This window comes from Pseudoliparis swirei, chromosome 22, assembly GCF_029220125.1.
Source record: "Pseudoliparis swirei isolate HS2019 ecotype Mariana Trench chromosome 22, NWPU_hadal_v1, whole genome shotgun sequence".
NCBI lineage: Eukaryota > Metazoa > Chordata > Actinopteri > Perciformes > Liparidae > Pseudoliparis > Pseudoliparis swirei.
Genome location: NC_079409.1, coordinates 10776380 through 10791893, shown reverse-complemented (window position 1 = coordinate 10791893; position 15514 = coordinate 10776380). Strand labels below are relative to the sequence as shown.

The following is a 15514-nucleotide window of genomic DNA, read 5'->3' as shown; positions in this document are numbered from 1 at the left end:
TGCCGCTCCAGCTGTTCCCACCGCTGTCCGCCTGCTGTCTCCCCGCTGCTCGCTGCTGCTGCTGCCTGCCCCCATTCCCAATGCAGCAACGACCATGACAGGCATCGCCGCTGCTTCTTTCTTCTCCAACGCGTGCAGGTTCGGGGGCTGCGGGCTTCACTTCGACTCGCTGGCCGAGCTCATCGTGCACATCGAGGATAACCACATCGGTAAGAGCCGACGCGTAATGAGTGCCGCGGTCAGCAATGGCCGAGGTTTAGTGCTAGCAGGAGTGGCTAAGTCAGCGAGCTAGCAAGTTACTTCCTGCGTCCTGACAACACCGTTGCTAGGTGTGGTGGCTGCTGATGTGTCCGTGTATATATTACACATCAGGTTCACTGCACATCTGTAGCAACGCTGTATCACTGATTACAGCTGCAACACCAAGCGAGCCGCGCACTGCAACTCCGACAGGAAGACGGTCCCTGAACGCCCCGTCGACTCGCGCTTGTGCCACATTATCGCAGCGCAAGGCCCGCGCGCAGAGCTGCTGTGGAAGCGTCGCGAGTTCACCCGGACGAGCCAATGAAGAACCACTGTTTACTTCTCCGCTTGTTTCAATCCGCCTGACAACATGCTGCCGTTGTCCTGCGAGCTGTTAGTAATGACGCACCGTCGTATCACGTGAAGGAGCGTTTCTCTCTGCAATGAGAGTTTATGGCTCGTTCATATTTCATGTTGCTGTAGTCTATCTTTGCAAATATTAGTATTATCATATTTTAGTTATTCATATATATCGGACAGGGTGTGTTTTTTTTAGAGCTGCATGGATCTACACACATTATCTTTTACAATTAAACTTTTATATTATTATTATGTTACTGACTTACTGCCAATGTTTGCCCATTGGTTAAGTTAGCTGAGCATTTGAAGCAAACTTGTTTTTGTATTATCATAAAACAAGTCTGGGATGGACTGGCGGCCTGTCAGGGTGTCCCCTGCCTTCGCCCTATGTCAGCTGGTATAGGCTCCAGCGACCCTAATGAGGATGGAGCGGTATTGATAATGGATGGATGGATGAATAAAACAAGTCTAATGTCGTATGTCTTTGTATACAATATACATAATGATCCGTATATCCCCCCTTTTTTTTTAACCATATGTCAGATACCATTGGTGAACATATGTAAGTATGCTATTGGGAAATAGTATGTTGGTTTCTGAAAAGAAACTAGCTTGTAATGATGTTCAACCTTTGTTGTGCCTCCAGCCACTGAATGAATGAGACTAGCTGTTTGTACAAAAGTTGCAGCATTCATTTGCTAAAATATCTCTCCTGAAATCATATGATGTCATCTGTGTTAATCACTAATCAATGGTACCATTACAATATAACCATAAGATATATATAACAATAGGACTTGTGTCTCTGTTTGAAATAAAATATTATATTCACTTCTATTATATTATATTTACTGCTATTATATTCACATAATATATATGCAGCTCATTAATATAGAGTAGACTGCTGCTCATAATGGTGGTGTCACCATTCGGACTTTGACTAGCATGACCAGTATTATAACAAGACAGATAAAGCATACAAATGTATTCTACTTATAATGTATTTAATGTATTCATGTCCAATAACCATACCTGCAAACTTGTCTCCTTCGGCGATATTCGCCATTTTGAAATAAAAATAGATCATCCACGTGAATAGTGTAGATCCGGGGGGGTCGGGGGGTCGGGGAGTGAACTGTTAAGAGAGCACGCGATTAGAGCGCAGCGCTCTCACAGCGAGTGGCGTTAAGTTGCATAGCTTTTGAGACCGTCTTCGAACAGGCTCATGGAACAGACTCATGGAACAGACTCATGGAACAGAATCATGGAACAGAATCATGGAACAGACTCAAAGCTCAGCAGAGCACACAAGTCCAACAAAAGGAAGTTGGTTCATGAACGACTTTAACCATATTATATATAATGACAATTTAAAGTTGTTATTACTATTATTTGGGTCCGATCACAGAATTATTCAGAGGACCTTTTTTCTTAAAATGTTTGTTATTATTATTTAGTTTTGCGGTCAGAACAATCAAAAGATCGTATAGTTATAAAAGCTTTGAGGTGTCATCAAACAACGTGGATGTGGTGTGGCAACAACAACAACAAAAGTCTCCCCACCCCGTTGTCACCTTTTTCACCCCTCATGAGTTTGTAGGTATGAATCCCGCATGAGTGTGGGTCTACAGTACAGCTCATAGCATTAAACACTGCACATCAGAAATATCAACTCAGAAATGCTGCCCCCGGACTGCTCATCAAGTCCCACCACAAACAACAAATCAACAGCGCCATCTCTAGTTCATGTGGGGAAAAACAATAACAGGAACTCCGTGTGTGTGTGTGTGTGTGTGTGTGTGTGTGTGTGTGTGTGTGTGTGTGTGTGTGTGTGTGTGTGTGTGTGTGTGTGTGTGTGTGTGTGTGTGTGTGTGTGTGTGTGTGTGTGTGTGTGTGTGTGTGTGTGTGTGTGTGTGTGGTCAAACTATAAAATATTAATGCCTCAACTACCTTATGTATTTCTCTGATTGGCAACATGTCAGACTTTGTGACCATTTAATTGAAGCCTTTCCTTATATATGCATATATATAATATATATATTACTTGTATGAAGTAATATAATATTAACTGTATAGAATAAAGCTATTTATTTGTTGGATATGTCAAATTAATTTATTAGCTGTGAACCATTTAAAGTACTTACAAAGGCTAAGAAACCTCTTTGTCCCAGGGAAACGTTTTGTTTTTATTACCTTCGCATTGAAAATGCGGAAGGTTATGTTTTGATCGCCGTGTATTTATTTATTTATTTGTATGCGTGTTACTCGCATAACTCAAAGTATTAAACCGAATCGCATGACCTTTGGTGGGATGATTGGTTATTATCCGGGGACCATTTGATTAGATTTTGGGATTGATCGGGTCAAAGGTCAATGTCACGGAAAGGTCAAACTATTCTTGAATCGCATGCAATTTGGTGGGATGATTGGTTATTATCAGGGAACAATTGATTAGATTTTGGGATCAATCAGGTCAAGGTCAAGGTCATGAAACGGTCAAAATCTTCTTTTTACCATAGCGTGGTCAATTTCTATCCAATTGGCATGCAACTAATGCCAAAATGTTCAGAATTCAATGCCCAATCTTGTGATATGCGAAGGTATTCGCTCTACCGAGTGCCCATTCTAGTTTACTGTTGTAATAGTTCAAACATAAAACTGGTATTGACTTCATATGAGAAGTTAATTTTAGGGCTTTTAATTGAGTTGAGTTGAGTGCCACAGGCCAATTTATTTAAGCTTCTTTTCACTTTATTATGAAATACATAAAACAAATATAGAATGTTTCATGCAATTAATTAGTTTCTGTTTTGGTCCTCCATACTATATATGTGTATAATAGAAGTCCATACAAGTGTAAAAACACAATGTCAGGAATTCCAAATTAATTTAGTTTGATCTTACATACATGTATTATAATATATTAAGAGCATTATTGGTTTTGAGTTGTGGAAAAGCATTTCTATTAACTAAGCCTAGCTAAAGCGAATTCCTCTCCTGATAGTTTGACATTTTTTTAGTAACATCCGTTTCCCGATCTAATATTTTAGACTCTTATATTGAAGCTGACAAGGCCCAGCTGCCTCTGTTGTTCTTGTTTGTTGCTTGACTGGCTTTAATGCCCTCTGCCCTACGATTGTGGGCTGTGCATGTGTCCGAGGTGTTAGCCTTAGAAAAATGACTTATTGGGGAATAATGAGGCAATTAGTTGGCTCAGAGTGGAAACACTCTGCTGCCCCCCTCCTTCGTCCACCCGCCTGTGCCCACTCCGAGAAGTACGAACTCTTGCGCGTTGTGCCAAGTGCCTGTGAAGCATAATTACAGAGAGGGTGCTTGATTTGGCCTGTCTTCCTCCTCATCTGGTGGCCTGCTGCTTGAAGCACATTCTCCTTTATAATTAGGCGCCTGGAAAACAAGCAGGCGCTCTTGTCCCGGTTTCCCTCAGCCGGCCTGCTGGTCACGTCTGTGAACAAAAGGTGGCGCTGCTCTGCAATTGGTTGAGGAGGCTTTCTGGAGATGCCTGGCCTGTAATGTGAAGGCTTGTGTTGGATATTATGCCAACACTTACTTCCTGGACACTTTTAACAACACAGTAAGCTTGTCATACAGTAAACAGCCCAAAGCGCCAAGCTTCAGTAAATAAAATCATGTTAAGAAGAAAACATTTGCGAGATATATAATTGGTAAATTAAGGAATACTTCTTATTACTTTTCTTCTAACTTTTTATTACAGTCACTTTGAATAAGAAGCCTTAATGTGTCATAGCTAATGATGTACAGATTCAAAGCTTCATGTTAATATATCATGCAAATTTCTTCCAGTTATGTGGGAAAGTGTTGTGCTGTTTCTGAAATAACTTGAATTAGAATCTCACAAAACAAATATCAAATTAACAATCAACATCAATTATGATAACACTGTCTCAAAAAAGATCTGCGATTGCCCGCCCACCAACGTGACAGCAGATTCACGTTGTGATATGAACATTGGGTGGTCCACTTAGACCTTTGTGAAACAATTGAGCTAACTTTAGGAGAGCAGGCTGCTAATGAGCCCCAGAAACACCAGTAAGACCAGAGGGAAGTTTTTAATACTGCGCCTTAGTCACGTTAAGCTTGAAAGATATCCCCATTGGTCTGGTGTTCTTGTGGAGCATTAAACAAACTGCACGCACTAAGCCAGTGAAGTGTTTACCTTGTCACTGAGCGACCAGCTCACTGGAGACCAGAAGCGAATAGCGTCCGTGTGATTTAGACCTGTGACTGTGTGTCCAGGCTCGGTAACAATGAATCTGTTTGTTGCCAACTCTCACTGGAGGCTCATTTAGTAGATGTTGGTATGCACCCCCAAAATCTGTGCGGATGTAATAAATTTAGGAAGCAGTAACTGGTTCCCTGATCTGTGCACCTGGTGGGCCTAATTACATTTCCCCATCCCCCGACACCAGTGCTCCTGTTGCTGTGTGGTGACTGGGACACAAGGGGCTCCTGAACTCGATAAAGCGCTCTTCATCGTGATGATGTACAGCCTGTATTCACTCCACACGGCACGGACGTATAGTGAGACGCACTGGAATAGATTAAATGTCTTATTAGATTAATGAAATGCTTCAATAGATCACGTTAAACATAAGATGTTGTCAAATGATGCCGATATGCAGATTACTCCTTTATAACAGCTAAACACAAATTAGCCTGTAAAAGCTCAAGTTAACCGAAAAACTTTTGGCAAATGACTTGATCTCGTCTTTCAGTGTTCAGTATTGTCAGACCTTTGTGAATAAGTGTGGTCGTATTATATCCCTCTGACTATCGATTTAAGCAAAAGGTTTTTTGTCTCTTGGCTTTTACAATTTACATTTTTTTTTTTTTTGACAAATGCTGGATTTGTGTTGAAAGGTGCTTGTTAGAGTTGAAATGATGAGTCGGTGATTTGATCAACATAAAATGTATCTGCAACTATTTGGATATAATGGAGTCAGCACTTCTGTCAATTTCACGGCTCTTCCATTGTAATTATTTGCTGCTTTTAAATGAACTGTTTTACATTATTGTACACTAATTATCGTTGCGCTCTGCACTGTCGGTCAGATAAAACAAGCAATGGAAATTGTGTTGAACTCTGAGAAGCTGAAACGTTTCTGACATTTTGTTCACATGATAAATCAAGAATATCATTTCCAGATTAATTTAACATTTAAACAATCATTAGCTGCTGCCCTAATGCATATCTGAATCCCATTATGTCCTCAATAAGCAGCAATAGATGTCAATTTTTCACCTGTTCCTTGAATTTATTTCTGTGTTTGTACACGTGTTGAGATGTGTGTATGACTGAGTGTGTATGTACACATAAGTTACTGTCTGCGCTAAACATATTTATAATCATTTTAACCTCCCCATGTTTTTTTCAGTCACCCGCAAAGGCAGCTTACACATGGAGCTTGACTCCATTTCATTTCCTCACATCATAATGAATTACCTGTGCCACCACTCCTGGTAATGTCCCCCGCTGCTCTCAGCCGCCATAAACATGTCACCATCATGCTCACCACTCTGCTCTACCCAACAGTGCATTTGGCCATGAGGGTGGATGGGAGAGCCAGACACTGGTGGAAATGAGAGAGGTGTGTGTGTGAGTGTGCGTGTGCATGTGTGCACGTGCGCATTGTGGAGGACGTTATGAGAGGGCAGCAGGCGTCACTTCCCCCGTTGCCTGAGAGGTTGGTTGTGTGATCGTCCCTTGGTTTCCTGCTGCGGGCCGTCACCGAGGCTCAATGAGAAAATGTTATTGCATCATGTTTTCTGCACTCATCGCCTGCAACAACGGACTCAGTATAGCTCTCATGCACATGCTTCACCCATGAGCAGCAACGATAGGCATGGTCAGTGCTTATAGAGACAGTAAGATGTGTGGGAATTTTGCATTAAGGCTAATCAGGTTTGATAAATATTAAAGATGTATTACATATTATGTTTGTGTGTGTGGTATATGTAAGTTTAATCGTTTTTTTTGGCACATGTATAAGAAAAATCTCTGGATGGAAACATGATACATTTATAAGACTGGGAAGTAGTTTCACTAAATACTTTTTGATTACTTAGAGGGTTTTTTCTGATCTGAAGCAAATCAGCAACTTCCTTCCACATTGCCAAGCGGGAACTCTTGTGGAAAAATTGTTTAAACTAGTAGAAACCTTTAAAAATAAAAAAGAGCCTTATATTATATTATATAGACATCAAATTATACATACTGTATGTTTTTGATCTGTTCTTGTCTACTTCTATCTTCCTTATCCCTCACCTAACTTGTCACTCGGACATAAGCGATCTCTGAGGCTTATAGCAACTGATCGTTTGCCTTTGGAAGTGGTGGTGGTGAATAAATGCCCTTTTTGGTTTCCCAGAAGGCCTCTAATTGTTGGCCACCAAAGTGGACCACCTGTGTAGTTTGATTAGAGGGGTTCTCATCTCTATTTGAGGCGCCTCCATCCTTCTCCTTGGCTGCTGGTGGCCCCAAAAGAATAGCAGAGGCTGTGGGGGAACTGGCCCCTGCAGGCCTCCCTCGCCCCGGTCCCCACCTGAGGTGTGTGTGATTTACAGCGTGTGGGAACAGATTGATCCACTGCTGTTTGAGCAGGCTGCCATTCCACTCCTTGAGTCTCATTAGGGATCTTAGGAGGGATTTCTTGTGCACTCACACACACACATAACACACAGCGCTCAGAATAGTCTCTGGCTTTTGGCAGGGGAATAGTGCCGTTATGAATGTGTCTTTCCTACTCGGCGTTTCCATGACTTTGGCTGGAGAGTGGCGAGAGGTGTGCTGTCCTTCTCATTGGGGATAAAACCACTTAATGAAACACTTGCTTACGACTGAGGCCTTGAGAGAATCCTCCTGAGCCGTAGGCGTGGAGGTTTAAGCTGTTCTTAGAGCCTACCTGCCAGTATCATAAAACTCTGCCAGTATTTCATCGTCACCCAAGCGGCTCGGCCGTCGCCACTGAGTGGATGAAGCCATGCGTCTCTCATCGCCCATGTCTGCTCTTCAGTAAGACTGACATCGGTTTGTAGACTTAGATTCCTGTTAGACCTCTAAAATGTAAGCTTCCTCATTTTTACTTAAATGTGGTTTCCACTGGTCAACGTCAACTTTCACCTTGTTCGTGACAGAATTAAACCAGTAGTTTACACTGTGAAAGCAGAGAGTGGAGTCTGCGCGCTGTGTTTCCTTTTATAGATGATTGTGTGCATGTGTGTGTATTTAACATGTATACACCATGTTGGTATTCTTTGTCTGCTTGCCTATATGTTTCATTATAGCTTCTAGATGACAAGATGAGTGTTTATGATTAGCTCCACCCAAATGGGAAGTTGATTTAACTGGAAAACGGTTTTGAGAGCTCATTCTGAGTGATGACCAGGCCAGAAATGAACCATCATCACAGTGACTATTTAGTAAAATATTAGAACTAAAAAAAAAAGACGAAGACCGCAACACATGTCTGATTTCTAATTCATGTCTGACTTTCCATGAACATTTTACAATTCTGGTCCCAGTTGTTGACTTAATATAGTCTAAAATGTGTGAATTTTGCTGCTTTATTTCAGTAAATGTAAATGTAAGTAAATAAGACTCACTATAAGCATGTTATGCAAAGTTCCAAAACTTTAGTTATTTAGAATTGATGGTGCGGATGCGTCTGTTGGTAGTGACATTCAAGTCTGTTCACAATATCTGTCGCCATAACAGTGAAACATAGATCATCATCTCCTGGTGAAATCCCATATCAGAGAGCACCACTCAAGTCTAATCTTCTTTGGCACAAGGTCTTTGTGTCCAGCAGACATTTAATAGAAATCTGTTTTAGGTGTTTTGTTCTAGGCCAACAAACAAAACAGGAAAAGCCTAACACTGCGGAAGTCATAATTAACCCTCCTATTACCTTTGGGGTCAATTTGACCCCATTCAATGTTTAACATCTCTAAAAAAATAATTGACATCATTAATGTTGCTTTATATTTCACGACTTTTCCTAATTTATTGGGGACAACTGGAAAAAAACATAAAATTCACATGATGATATGTTTTCAATGTCCTGTACACAACTTGTACGCATCGGTGTTCTTTGGGGCCAATTTGTAAAACATATAAGAAATATCAACTTTTTTATTTATTTAAAGGGCTATTTAGGCAGTCAACAAACAAAAATAAAGTACCTCACACTTAAACTTGGATAACAATATTAATTCAAATAATGTTCTGGAGGTTTTAATTACTGGGGAGAAATTGACCCCAAGGGTAATAAGATGTTAGTAAATGTGAAGGTAACAGGAGGGTTAAATATGACTCAGTGTGTTATTATCGACTTAATAGGGTGTTGCTTATCCCTTTAACCACTACGTTTTCTACACTCAAAAAAATGATTCAAGCCCTTCTTAGAGGTGACACATTTAAATATTGTTTGATACATTTAAATAAATCAATTACAAAAATAGATATTATTATATTGAATGGTGTATAAAATGTATGATGAATATTTTCATTTTTTATTTATTTAGGTTACACTCACAAAAACGATTCAAGCCCTTCTTAGAGGTGACACATTTAAATATTGTTTGATACATTTAAATAAATCAATTACAAAAATAGATATTTATATTTAATGGGTGTAACACAAAATGTATGAATACTTTCATTTATTAGATTTATTTAGGTTAGATGGTGTGCATATCAACTCAAAATAAATGTGTTTCATTGAGGACTACCCTTTGCGCATGCGCCAGCTGAAAATCAGTTGTTTACATGAGGTGAACACACTTTCAGGGCTGTGCAGTGGTGTAGTGGCTAGCACTGTCGCCTCACAGCCAGAGGCCCGTGGGTTCAATTCCCAGTCAGGGTGTTCCTTCTGTGTGGAGTTTGCATATTTTGTTAGTTAGTTAGTTTATATTTTGAGTTGGACAAACATAAATTAATTTAATTCAATGAATATCATTATTTTATTTTAGATGTATTTGATACAAATGAGTTGGACTAACTTAATTACATTTTATTGCACTGATGTGCTAAATTTGAGTTGGAGTTGCATATCATTATTGGATGGAAAACCTGCCAACAATTTAATTGAGTTCATCCAATGAGTCATTTCTTTGAGTGTATCATTGCCATGGTCATTTTAGAATCCTATCAACGAGGAGGTTTTGCTTGCTGAATCTACAGATTCTGTTAAAGCTGCAGTGTAGTCACTGTGCCTCACGAAAGCATCATCTGAAAGTTTCATGTAACAAAGAGCCTGAGGTGTAAAGTGTTGCATATAAATGAGCTTGCGGATGGAAACAAGCAATGGATGTAACCACATGGGGTAGCAGTCTCCCACGGCTCAGTCAGAGGCAGACATGGAGGCTCAGCGGGTCAGTGGTAGAAACGGTTGTTTTATGGGGCATCTCTCTTCTCCCACATGGACGGCAGTGGGAAGACCGTTTGAAGTCAGACCCGCTTCACCTCAGGGTGTGGAGATTGGCTGTTGTTGTACATTTAGCACTGCTGAGCAAGATGAATGTCTGGAGCACAGCATGGGAAAACGCAGAATGTGTCAAGTGTGGTCATGTATGAGCAATGTGGCGCCTGCAGAGCAGCCGTTCAAAGAGTGCCCTGGAAATTCAAAAGAAAAGGCACTTGAGATGTATACTCCATTGTATATTTGGTATAAAAGTAAAAATATACAAGGATCCTTATTATGCAGCACAGAGCACAACGTCGATTCATTCAACTAAAAGACATACAGAAGGTCGAGAGGAAATACGTCAAGGAAGCATCAGCTTGGAAACTGTGGCTCTTCTCCAGCAGAACTGAACAGTGACTGCAGTCTAGACGGCGGTGCATGACATCATGTTTAAATTAATTGTATTGCACAATATCCTGCAATCTAGGAGAAATAGTTTTTTCATGAGCCTTTATTGGCTGAGTCACCCAACTCCTTACATTCATGCACACGCATTCGTACCTGGGCCCCGCCCAGCTCAGCCTCCACTGAGAGGATACAGCCGACTGTACAATTATTTAAGAGGTTTGGAAATGTTTCACTCAAATCCACAGTGGAGTCTTGCCTCTGTCTATTTTCTGTAAATCTACCTGAAATGTTAGCGCTGATTTTATTCCCACTGTGTCAATAGGTTTTTTTCTATGTTGGCCAGCCCAGTTTTAACATTAAAAACTGGATTGTAATTGCACCCTTTTGAAAAATCAATGAAGTGAATTGAATGTTCTCCATCCCTGCACCTTTCACCTGCGCCTGGGCAGGAGAAAGAGATGCAAGGCAGGTGGCGCACCCAGTGAAGCAAAGACTACATTGCAGTTTATATATGGCCGATAAAAAAAGAAAACTACAACATCAAAAATAAATAAAATCAAGCACACTGCTTGTCTCAATATTGCCTAATTTAACAAGATGTGTCTCTGCCTCTCTCGCCTGCTCAGACACAGACCCCCGACTTCTGGAGAAGCAGGAGCAGCAGCAGCCGACATATGTTGCCCTCAGCTACATCAACAGGTAAAGAAATGTATGAACTACAATCGAGAAGAAAACTGACAGATTTCTACTTATTTGTGCAGTAACTCAATTATCAGTACATCTTCTTTATGAATCTGACATAATTATACATGGTTGTTATTCGTCTTTGGCCCTGTAAAGATGTATCCACAGAAGATCTCTGAATCAGTATTACGACTGTGTCCTCCGAGCTCCTATGAGGTCTTACCAGTATTTCCAACTGTCATCTGGTGGATCGCTTAGATGAATCGCTTCAGTATTTGGAAGCTGTTTTGTTTTTTTATTGCTCGAGGTTCATCCCAGTCTTCTTTGATATGGTGCTTGAGTAGTTGTTTTAAAAGCCTTATGCAACCATCGAGTGTACAAGAAGGTCTGTCGCTGTCTCCAGGCCTTCATAAACACATCTTGATGTGGTTATCGCTTAATTAGTTAATTCCACTTTTGCTTTAACAATGTCTATGTTAACATTTCATTTTTATGATACGCATTCACCAAAGACTGTACTCGCCATCATAAACCCTGGTTTAGTTGTTTTTTTATGGGAACAAAGCCAATTTTATGTGTTTTTTCTCCCAAACATGTGTTCTACAGTAGCAAACCTTCAATATCTGGACTTGGTAAGCATCAGACAGTGACACACGCCGCTCGCTGCTCACTGAATGAGGGGACCGTCTTTCCATGAGGAAGGTTTGCACACCCTGACCGGTCTTCTATCCCACAATGCCAGGTTCATGACAGATGCTGCCCGGCGAGAACATGAGACTCTGAAGAAGAAGGTGCAGCCCAAGTTGTCTCTGTCTCTGACGGGCAGTCTGTGCCGCAGCAGTGTTTCCACTCCGCCTCGCCACACCAGTGGAAACCTCACCCCTCCAGTCACCCCACCCATCACCCCTTCCTCTTCCTTCCGCAGCAGTACGCCTACAGGTACCCAACCATCCCAAACACACCCAGCTCTCTTGTTAGATGTAGAGTATAGTGACTGCTACGTATTATGCATTGTGTATTAAGCTGTTCTCTTCAGGGATCAAATCTGAATCACAAAAGGCTGCTCCCTTTGTCTTCTGAAATGATTGGATGTTGTTTGTGTGATATTTTACTTTTAGATTATTAGTTGCCCCTCAGTGTCTTTCATAACTTGGTGGATGAACTCAACAGCTATGACTCCAATGCTGGTTAAGTGTTTGAACTGAATCAACGATGTGTCTTGTATATAAAAGCACGGGAGCTTCGGAGATAGAATGTTAATAAATGTGCATTCAAGCTACAGAGAAATAGGGGTAACTTTCATAGTCCAGCTAATTGGTTACATTCAAATAACATTACATAACAGAAAAAACGTTTTGGTTCTTTCCCTTCTAATGTGTTCCCATGTACTCATGTACTTGTTTTATAAAGAATGCAGGCCGTAATGCTATGTCTTGTTTTTAGCTCTTGTGGTTTTTGAGCTCGTCTTCTGGCATAACATCTTTAATTAATTGATCAAACAATTTCTGACCCCAAGAGCTTAATAGAAGTCATAAAATCTTTCCCACGATTGGCATATTTCCGGAAACTTTAGTAGTTGCGTAACACATGAAGTAGAGATGACAGGAACACTGCCCCAAAGCACATGTTGACGCTTGTGAACCCGGAGGCTCAAAAGCAAAGATTTCACAGTCACAGATTAGCCATGAAGTATGTACATGAAGAGCACTTTGGAAAACACGCTTTGTGTGTTTGTTTGATCATAAGCGTGGTCGTGATGCCCTGTTTGACGTTCTGTCCTTCACCCTCCCACAGGTAGTGAATGTGATGAGGAGGATGTCGACTTTGAGGAGTCTGACAGTGATGAGTCGTGGACCACAGAGAGTGCCATCAGCTCCGAGTCCATCCTCAGTTCCATGTGCATGAACGGAGGCGACGAGAAGCCTTTCGCTTGCCCCGTGCCAGGCTGTAAAAAGAGATACAAGGTACGTTTCACTCAGGATCTCCTCACAAACACAAAGGAGCCATGAGAGGCCAAATAAACGCCGGGGATACTTGCATTGTGTGAGATATGATATGATATGATATGATATATACCTTTATTCGTCCCACAGTGGGGAAATTTCAAAAATCATATGAGATTGTATTTGCTCATGTAACATCAAATTGGATTCCCTGCTGTTGACCGTGGAGCACTGCCGCATGTCAACAAGAATGCATACATCTAGTCCACTTCAGTGACGTGGAGTTTTACAGGATTTTCCATTCACATCTGGTGTGTGCGGTTAGGATAAATTATGTGCAGCTTGAGACAATTGCATCGCTGACGTGAATGACAGAGTTATAACTTCGTCTCAGGCAGCATTAGGCATCTGTTTAGGGGCAGAACAAGACATTTTATTTCCTCTCGCTGTCGTCCACTGTCAACAAGCAGCCACTGTTATTACACATTATTGCAAGATCTCATTGTGGGAAGCTGCGTTGTACGTGATAACTTAGAAGTGTAATTATATGTTTAGTCATAGTTGAGTTGTGTATTCTTTGCTTTATTACAGAATGTGAACGGGATCAAGTATCATGCCAAGAACGGCCACCGAACCCAGATTAGGGTGCGCAAACCCTTCAAGTGCCGGTGTGGGAAGAGCTACAAAACGTCTCAGGGTCTCCGCCACCACACCATCAACTTTCACCCACCCATCTCTACTGACATCATCCGCAAGATGCAGCAGTAGAGCCTGAGTGAGCGACCAGCGCTCGCCCTCAGGCCACTTCCCAACCATCTGAACACCACCATCACCAGCAATGGCTGTTTCTCATTCCACCACGTTTAACCCCTCCCCATAAAGCCCTGCCTCTTCTCTTTCTCTCTCATTCTTATCCCACTTTGCTATGACACTATTTTTATTGCATGGTATAAATGTGTTATTATTCATCCGTAACTTTTATTCTGAATGTCGACATTTTATGTAGTTCACAGTTTTGTATTTTGCACATTTAAGCTATCATTTATCATGTTTGACTTTCTTTTCCTGACATACGGTGCTTGTTGATGATGAGGGCTTGTTGGAGACTAAAGCACAGCCACGCCGCATCACGAGTAGCCTTGCATGTACAGTAACCTGCTTATACGGCAGTGTGATTTTGGGGCTTTTTTTTTTTAGAGAAAAGAGGCGCCATTACCTTGCCTGTCTCATTTGAACCTTATGACAGAGGTAACGACATAAAAACAATCAGAATGTGTGTGATGTAACACGTTTCATTCTCTTATCAGATTTATTGTTAATAATCAGTTGTTTGAATAAGTAACTTTTCCATTCATATCACAAGTTCCAAACCTCTGTTTTCACTGCAAACACTTGTGTGTGAGCACCAAAGTCTGATCTCAGGTGACGTTTGCAAGCATTTCAGCACCACAGTCCTGCCACGGGTTCGGAGAGTATTTCTGCTGTCCAGTGGGATCCTGGGAACTGACTGTCATCGTTGCCTAAGGTTCCCGTTCACGTTCCCGAAGACTGACGCAGTTTTCCTTGCTGTTTTACAGTGAAGGATTGAAGCACTTTTTATAACAAGTTTCCAATAAATTAGCTTATTTTTATTTGCCAATATCTCGTTGCTGGTTTATTGTACAGTAGCTACCAAAACGAGGCAAAAAGCCTTCGGAGCTGAAATGTGCAACTTCTACATTGCTCCAAGGGATGTGTACCAAACCTCCAGTGTTTCCAGTATTGAGATTTGTGTATGTACAGTCGTTGCCTTGAATTGTAAACCATTCCAATCAGTACAGATCTTTTTATGGCTTTATTTTGATCGGTCAGATATTACACAGACAGCTCAGCCCAAACTGTTCGCTGTTCACTGACTGTGTTTGTCATGGATAGAGTAAAGTTGGTGCCACGGCTAGCCATGTATTTATCACATTTATGTTGGGCTGTGAGATGGAAAACATGCAGTGTCTATTGTGTGCCATAAAACTATTAAGTCAATATAAAGTCAGTTGATGGGATGTATAATGCCATTTAATCCTTGAACGAATGAACCGCAGATTATTAAATGCAACAAGATTGTGAATTTTTCAAGTTTGAGTTAACATCTTGACTGCATGAATGTCAGAGTTAATGAACTACGGTTCATTTGAGAATTAACAGTATTGTACTGCCAGTATGGAGGAAAGACTTTGATATAGTGTACAGTGAATGTATTGTTATGTGTTAAGTGCATTAAATTATATTTTCATATTGTGTATGAAAAGGCAACACCAGAGGTTGTCGGGAGAAATAATGGTGATGTGCTGTATTTCTTCAAAAAGCTGCTTCATGTAAACTTTTGTTACATTTAGAATAAAAATTCCTCTGATGTGCACCTAAAGATTTCTGTGTTATTAACTATGCATGGACACG

The 15514-nt window shown here is 41.0% G+C and overlaps 1 protein-coding gene across 1 annotated transcript; it reads left to right on the top strand.

Moving 5' to 3' along the window:
- Positions 1-15476, top strand: jazf1b (JAZF zinc finger 1b). The gene is made up of 5 exons (XM_056444545.1): positions 1-209; positions 11081-11153; positions 11881-12077; positions 12933-13102; positions 13673-15476. The coding sequence occupies exons 1-5, from the start codon at positions 95-97 to the stop codon at positions 13847-13849; spliced, it is 732 nt and encodes a 243-aa protein (XP_056300520.1). The 5' UTR covers positions 1-94; the 3' UTR covers positions 13850-15476.
- Positions 15477-15514: the final 38 nt, after the last annotated feature.

Excerpts from the sequence above, each read along its gene's own strand:
- jazf1b (XM_056444545.1), top strand. The coding sequence starts at position 95 with ATGACAGGCATCGCCGCTGCTTCTTTCTTCTCCAACGCGTGCAGGTTC. Across the intron at positions 210-11,080 it reads CATCGAGGATAACCACATCG|ACACAGACCCCCGACTTCTG; the intron begins GTAAGAGCCGAC and ends TCGCCTGCTCAG. Across the intron at positions 13,103-13,672 it reads GCTGTAAAAAGAGATACAAG|AATGTGAACGGGATCAAGTA; the intron begins GTACGTTTCACT and ends GCTTTATTACAG.